Source organism: Cetorhinus maximus, chromosome 35 (genome assembly GCF_964194155.1).
Source record: "Cetorhinus maximus chromosome 35, sCetMax3.hap1.1, whole genome shotgun sequence".
Classification (NCBI taxonomy): domain Eukaryota; kingdom Metazoa; phylum Chordata; class Chondrichthyes; order Lamniformes; family Cetorhinidae; genus Cetorhinus; species Cetorhinus maximus.
The window spans coordinates 3,671,089-3,678,851 of NC_135913.1; the positions used below are offsets into that span (position 1 = coordinate 3,671,089).

General features: G+C 37.7%; 1 protein-coding gene across 1 annotated transcript in view; it reads left to right on the top strand.

The window, feature by feature from the left end:
• The window catches only part of LOC144672040 (NACHT, LRR and PYD domains-containing protein 3-like), a 31,597-nt gene extending 24,574 nt beyond the window's left edge, over positions 1-7,023 (top strand). The window contains exons 4-7 of the mRNA XM_078533983.1: positions 2,415-4,119; positions 5,266-5,352; positions 5,532-5,722; positions 6,827-7,023. Of these exons, the coding sequence (XP_078390109.1) occupies positions 2,415-4,119; positions 5,266-5,352; positions 5,532-5,722; positions 6,827-7,023 (2,180 nt within the window). The remainder of the gene's footprint in view (positions 1-2,414; positions 4,120-5,265; positions 5,353-5,531; positions 5,723-6,826) is intronic.
• The last annotated feature ends 740 nt before the right edge of the window (positions 7,024-7,763 follow it).

Below are 7,763 nucleotides of genomic sequence, written 5' to 3' on the forward strand. Positions count from 1 at the left end.
ATCTCTTCGCGTAATACTTGGAAAACTTTGATCAATTCAACACTTAAGCTTGTTAATTTCTGGACGGAAACAATATTTGGCGTAATCTGTACTCATATTTAGTCCTTAGATCTCCATAATATATCATGAATAGTGGTACAAATTAACTAGCCAACATGGCGCCCATTTCGTTGTTTTCCTATAAAAAATCACTGTTATTAGTTTTTACGGGGCCCAATGCTCCTGATCAGCCTCTTTCTTAATGAAATATGATAAGACAAAATAAAAATGTTCGTTAATTTTGATGCCCCTTTCCAGTTTCTTTACACAGCCATTCCTGGCACTTTTTTTTCCCAAGTTATTTACATCCCTCGTGTTCACCAGAAGGAACTGGATAAAGATGGTCATAGTATGAATTTCAGCTGATTTAGCTATGAATTACGCCGAAGTATAGTTAGAGGATTTATTGCAAACCATCGAGCAATGTTGTTAACGCCATACTTTGCCAACATTTTTCGATATTACCTTGAAGCGTGCGGAACGACCGAGAATTTTGAAGTATCTTTTGCAAAATAATGGTGAATAAGCTGTCCATCACAGTATTTAAACGCCGTGAATCCCACCTCCCTTCCACAAATGAAACACCGAAATAATGGGAATAATAGCAAATAGAGATGTTATTAGCGAGGTGATTAAAATGACTTCTTATTTAAAAACGGGCTGAAAAATGTTCAAATAATTAGTCGATTATTCCTGTAAAAATGAGGCATGTATAAACTATTAGCCTTGTTCTCAACAGGCCACTCGCAAGAATAAATGTCCTGACGAGCACAAGACAAAAACGCTTATATATGTCTCCTTTTTCAGCAATAATCAAGTTCCATACTACCAAATGACAGTTAATCGACTACTTAACATCTGGACAATATTGTGATTTCAGAAAGGCTATTGATATTGTGTCGCTAGTTACACCGTAGGAGCGGAGTCATGAACAGAAGATAACAATTTTCATGGAATGATTAAGTGAATGAACCAGCGAAGCTGAATTATAGTTGTGCATTTCGATACGGCAAGATTAAGTGGAAAATGTCCAATTGTTTAGGATTCTTAAGATTAATTGTGTTTCAAGAATATTTTCAATGCAGTTGAGGGAGTAAAGTTCCAGTTTAAGATTAAACTTTGCATTAGTGTAAAACAGACCACAAGGGTATAATTCGTATTAATTTGTGTGGGAAATTGAAGACGGCACACTCACCAATCCCGCAGCGACCACAGAAAATCAGGCTTCCTTTAAACCTGTTTAATTCAAGCATCTGCAAGGGAGCCGCAATCATTCCTAAGAACGAAGACCCAGCTCTCAGATTGATTACATTTCACTTCTGTTGTACGTTTCTCTTATCAAAATAGATATGAGTACAGTTGAATACATCTAATCGATAATCTACACATTGGGCCCATGCTAACTCTATGACATTGAGTACATAAATATGTGATTTTGCTAACCAATTATTCTAAAGGATGTATAAGTAACTATATTATCCAATCAAAATTAAAATATGTAAGCAAGGGCCTTGGTTCTCACAGCTTGGGACTGTTTGTGTTTCACCAAAGCCCCGTCATTGTCTGTTGTATGCCTTCCCATATCTAAGCTAAAAGCATCTGCCCCTTCCCTATGAGAGAGGGGAATACACTTAATCTAATTTATGTCATGCTTGTGCCACCAGTCTGACTCTCAAGGCTGTGCAATGTCTATCTGGTAATCTTAAACTCTTAATATGTATAGCGGCTATGTCGGCGTGGAGATTTTAAGGGTTTTTCAGTAAATTCTTCTGTATTCACTTTTACCATTTCTAATTTCCCCCTAACAGAAATAATTTGACAATTACAGAGGACGTAGGCACAGAGTGACCGCAAAACTCCAGCTCCCTATCTATATAGAATACTCACTGTGGAGACAATTAAAATGTTACTGCGATACAGTTATCTTCCTTTAACAAGACATTAATCATGCAACAACGAACCAGTTAACGCATGAAGAATGAGCACTGAGCGAGGTGGAGATGAAACCTATCGGCAGCATTAGGAAATAGAAACCATAGGAAAATTATCAGAAGCAAAATATTTATTTTTGTTACCTTGAAACAATGGTTGTGGTAGCAGAGTAGGTCACGTACTGCCCAAGTAAACCAAAGGGTTGTACAGATGATCCAGATATGTTAGTTAATAACCTTAGCAGCTGAAAACTCATTTTTAATGCATCAGGTAAATAAATAATACACAGCTAGCATGGACACTAAGTTTTGTCATTGCCAGACGCATTCGTGAATTAAAACATTAAATCAAGCATTATACTGTACATTGAACATCTTCTGTGCACAACTTATCAATTAATTCATTCGCTTATTTAACTTAATATTTTTCCATTCGTTTCCAAGACATTTACAGGCAACACAAAGATAAACTCAGCACCCAATTCCCGACGAGGATCATGACAAATGGTGAAAAAGAAGACACGTACACAGATTTGCATGTTATATCTTCACCCCGTCAACGGTCGCTTAATGAACATGAACAGATTTCTAGAGGGAAAGAGCATGAAAATTGGCAAAAGCTTAACGTTAAACAATTATTGGAGAAAATTCAGATTGATCAGTTTTTCAGAAGCAGCTTTGGTCACACGAGCCTCTCTGGTACCTCTGTATTAACAGGTGTTGCCGGGATCGGTAAAACCACCATTGTGCACAAGATTGTTCAGGAGTGGGCTGCAGGGAAAATATATCAACAGTTCAACTTTGTTTTTCTTTTCAAATTCCGTGAGTTGAATAATAGGACAAAGAGAACAAGTTTGGATGAAATCACGACCGATTTATATCCTCATTTTCGGACTAACAGTCAGGCTGTTTGGAAAGAACCAAATAATATATTGATAATATTTGATGGTTTGGATGAATTTAAAGAGACGATTGATTTCAGTGATCAACGAAGAAACACAGCTGTTGAGCATCACTGTTTCGATCCCGAGAGTCAGTGTGAAATATCTGATATTGTCCGATGCCTGGTGCAGGGGAAATTATTGAGGGGCTGCTCAGTGCTATTAACAAGCCGACCCATAGACCTGGAGACACTGGATCAAGCTGGGGTCAATCTCTGGGCCGAGATCTTGGGTTTCTTTAAGGAAGAAAGAAAATATTTTTTCCAGAAGTTTTTCCAAAACAAGGAAATTGCAGATGAGGTTTTTGCCTACGTAGAGGAAAACGATATCTTATACACCCTTTGCTTTAACCCTTGCTACTGTTTCGTCATCTGTTCTACACTCAAACCTCTCTTTGAAAAAAAAGAAAAAAACAAAAACTCAATGCCTAAAACTGTTACAAGCCTATTTTCAAGCTACATAGCTAGCCTCTTACAACGATGGGGTTGTCATATAGACAACCGACGCGAACTCTTGCTGAAAATTGGCGCTATGGCCTATGAAGGCATATCCAAGAAAAAATTGATATTTTACAATTACGATTTCAGCCGACATGGTCTCGAACCTTCACAGTTCACCTCAGGCTTTATGGTGGAAATCTTGCAGAAAGATACGTCAACTAATGTTGTTGTCTACACCTTCCCTCACCTCACTATTCAAGAATTTCTTGCAGCTCTCTCCGTCTTTCTGAGGTCACAAGTACAGGTCATAGAAAACATTCTCAATGAAGCATATAGTAACAGTGATGGCCGGTATGATATATTTATGCGTTTTCTCATTGGCCTCTCCGCGTCAAATTCAACCCAAGAACTACAGAGTGATTTGGGTGCCTTCCCTAAAAATGCAAATACACAGGTCCAGAATTGGTTGAAGGCGCGCCTGGAACAAAATTTCAAAAGCGCACACAGTATGGAGAGCAAGAAAATACTCCTGAACACGTTATATCTTCTATTTGAATCTCAGAACATAGAGCTTATGCGAGGGCTACTTGAATGTATGAGGAAAACTGATCTTGGCGGTGTTCGATTGGACATTTTGGATTGCAGTGTATTGGCAACAGTCCTGGAACCCTGTGTAAAAATCAAGGAACTCAACTTGGTTTACTGTTCGATTGAAACTGATCACATCCAGAAGCTTTTACCAGTGCTTCACAAATGCAAAATGCTCAGGTATGCACCTTTCTGGAGAAATCTTTAATCCATTCTTATTTTTCTACAGATGAAAGCACGGGCTGAGGTAATTGTGACGTAAGTAGCAATGTGAAACAGGCGGATTTTTATTGCATATGCATATAAGCGCTTTATACATGCAAACGGTATTTCCTCTAACACAAAGTTATGCTTTGATCTGGAATGCGACGATTGCATGTTTTAATGAAGTGATTTTACACAATAATTGCAGGTGAATTAAAGAGGGGCTTAAAAGATTACACGGTTCCTATGTCAAAGACTCACTTCATTATTTTAAATGGAAGCGGCAACCTCCCTGTACTCAGCGTTATTTTGCAGTACAATCTGCCAATTTTGATTCTGAGAGTTGTTAAGGAGGTCATTTGCAATTTGATGTTCTGGGCACGATACATCCTTTGAAGTGATGGTGAAGAACATAATATGCTGACGGATGGATCTATATTTTTGGCGATTGTTCCCATTAGTTACAAGACTCAACCGTTAGTGAGCTTTGTTATCAACATTTCCAGTTCTTCATTCCACACAAGCCTGAACTGCTCGGCGTCTCGCAGCAAATGAGAGCAGGTTCCTTTGTCTAAATCCAAACTGTCGTAATCATTTATATTTCTTTCAAATCCGCCCTCAATCTCAAAGCTACAATGAGACCATCAGCTAAACTAACATTAGAACTAAACCCGCTAATTTTTATAGCAATTCCCTGATATCTCATCTGCACCATCTCCAGGCCCAATACATGTTTCCGAAAATGTTTTGCCCCGAACTAAGCGTAATGCTCTAGGTTGCAGTATAAACAAAGCTATGAAATGTATCAACATAACATCCCTGTCTTTGTACTAAGTTCCTCTATATATGAAGCCCAATATCCCAAATGCTTGGCTAACTACTTTTGAATCGTTCCCTTCCACATTCAGCTTCCTCTGTGCGTAGATCCCAGGGTGAATTTGTTCCTGCACATTGTTTAATGTGTTAACCTCTTCATTTCCTTCTTGCAAAAATACGCTACGGAGCACTCCTCCAAATTAAATTGCATTTGACATTTTTCTGTCTACTTGCTAAGAACATAGCAATGTGGAAAAACATAATTATATCTAAAGCGATCTCTAAACTGCAATTTCTTGCTTTTAGATTAAATGACAATGCTTTGAACGATTCAGGCGTGCAACAATTACATAAAGCATTGGAAAGGAAGGATTGCAAAATAAAAACACTAGTGTAAGTAAAATTACGCGTGTTTAAACACTGCATCTGCTCAGATTCGGGAAAAAAACAGTCAACTGTTATGTAGCCGTCTCACATTTTTATAAATTTATTGCGATTGTTTGCAATTGCTGGCTGCTGTTGTAAAATTTACTCTTTGTCACTTTGTTACATTTGCACACTTTGTAATGCAGGTTGACCAATAACAATCTCACAGACGCTGCTATACCGGGACTCAGAAATGCCCTCCACACGAACAAATCACTGAAAAATTTGCAAGTATTATCATCAGAAAATGCGGGCGATAGAGAAAATAAGTTTAGCGACGAATCCTATTCTCTGCTCAAGAGGATCTGTAAGAAAAGACGTGTTAAAATCATACTTGGTAAATACCGTTTCTCCAACTTTTATATGCTTCTGAGCATAGCAACATTTTCAACGTGTAATAGATAAAAAAGAACGTGAACTGATTATTGCAACGAAGGATAGGTCAGATGAGAAGCTCTTAAACATTTTATTTTTTCTCTGACTGCTCTTGGTGCATTTTGATGTTATTTAATTTTTGGTAGATTCCCCAACAAACAAAAAAAAACAGAAGGAGAAGAGAATACAAGCACAAGAGAATTGTTAACTTCTAATTGGACAATATTCAATGAAACGATGGTTATTTAAGTAAATTATTTGGATCTGCATGTCGGTAGTTTATGACCCGTAAGAACACAAAGACATAGGAGAAATATGAGCAAGAGTAGATTATATAGACCTTTCGAGCCTGCTACAAATTCAATAGGATGATAACAGATCTTGTGCTTCGAATGCAGTTCCTTTCTCTTTGCAATGCCCCTTGATTCTCTGAGAGGGCAAATAACCTCTCTATTCCAGCATTAAATATATTCAATAATGGAGAATCCCCGCAATCCTGTGCGGCAGATAATTACAACGTTTCAGAATCCTTTGAGTGAGGAAATTTCCCCTCATCGTAGCACTAAATGATCATATCCTCATGCTGTGACTGTCCCCGGGCGTGTCAGGTGCCAATCAGCGGCTATCCTGTCAAGCCCCTTCAGAATATTGAGCAATTCAATGAGGGATCTACATTACTTCAATCAGCAGCTGGAAGAACGAAGCCTTGCTGCTTCTTGCTGCTGTGTTTGCTGCTGTTTTTATCGTTGCTGTTATTGTTGTTGTTGGTGTTGTTCTTCTCCTTCTTTGTCTTCATCGTCTCCTTCTTCACCGTATTCTTCACCTTGCTGTTGTTATTTTCCCTCTCCTATTCATTTGCCTGATTTTGTTTATACTTTATTCATTTCTTCTTGTTATCCGACCATGCGTTGTGCATTTTCTTTTGATCTTCCTCCCTCTCCAGCTTCTGTTTGCTCTCTTATTGTCTCTATGAATTGCAACAGACACGTTACTAATTGTCAGCAGTTAATCTTTCATCTATGATCCCCGCATCTGCAGTTATCTACATCTGGACATATTTTGCCAGTTGCTGATGACCGACTATTTAATTACTTTCATTCCAATCTTAATGATACTGTGACTGCGTCGACATTGCTAAGAGATATATTAGCTAATAGATGCCTGAATGGAAAGGGTGACATTATTCCGTATGCTAAAGCAGTTAATCTGAAATGGTTTGCTTTCCGAGAAATGTCTCACCAAGGAAAAATGCAGGTGTGGTAAATCTTGTTTGCTTTCAGGCGGCAATATCTACATTATTTGTATTCATTGTTTTTGATCTTGGAATATCTTTTACAGCCGATTAATGAAATCAACAGACGATAACTCAGAGATATAGCTCCAGATATTGCTCGTATGCTTTTTGATGTCGAACTGGGGCTTGAAAGAATTGCTGGAACTAGGCATACAGTCGAACAATATGTTATAAATCAATACTGAAGAAGCAGATGCACAAGTTTAGATGTTATCATTGGAAGTTTGCTCTATGACCGAAACGTTGTTAAGTGTGAGACGTATGATAATATTCATAACATATTCTTGCATACAATTCTTAAATTATGAACAGTTGTGTTTTTTTTCCAATTGATCAATAGATGGTAATCAATTTTCTCAATGAACAGGGATAACATTGTGAGATATATAAACTCTTTTAATTATTAGCGTAATGTGATCGATATGTTTTCTTGCTTGGAAGCACAAATAATAATATGATACTCCATTAAACGTATGTGTGAATACATTGACGTCAATGTATCAGAATGTCAGGCAGAGCGAATAATTAATTGACCATACGAAAACATTTTTTTCCTGCTCTGCAAAGCAACACGAGATTATAGCATGACTTCCCTTGTTGGCTTGGTGAAATCCAATAATAATCCTATGTTAGAACTTGAGTATTGATGAAAAAAAAAAGAGGCATTTTTGTCGAAGTCTTTCATCTTGAACCCATTGGGATTTTTGCA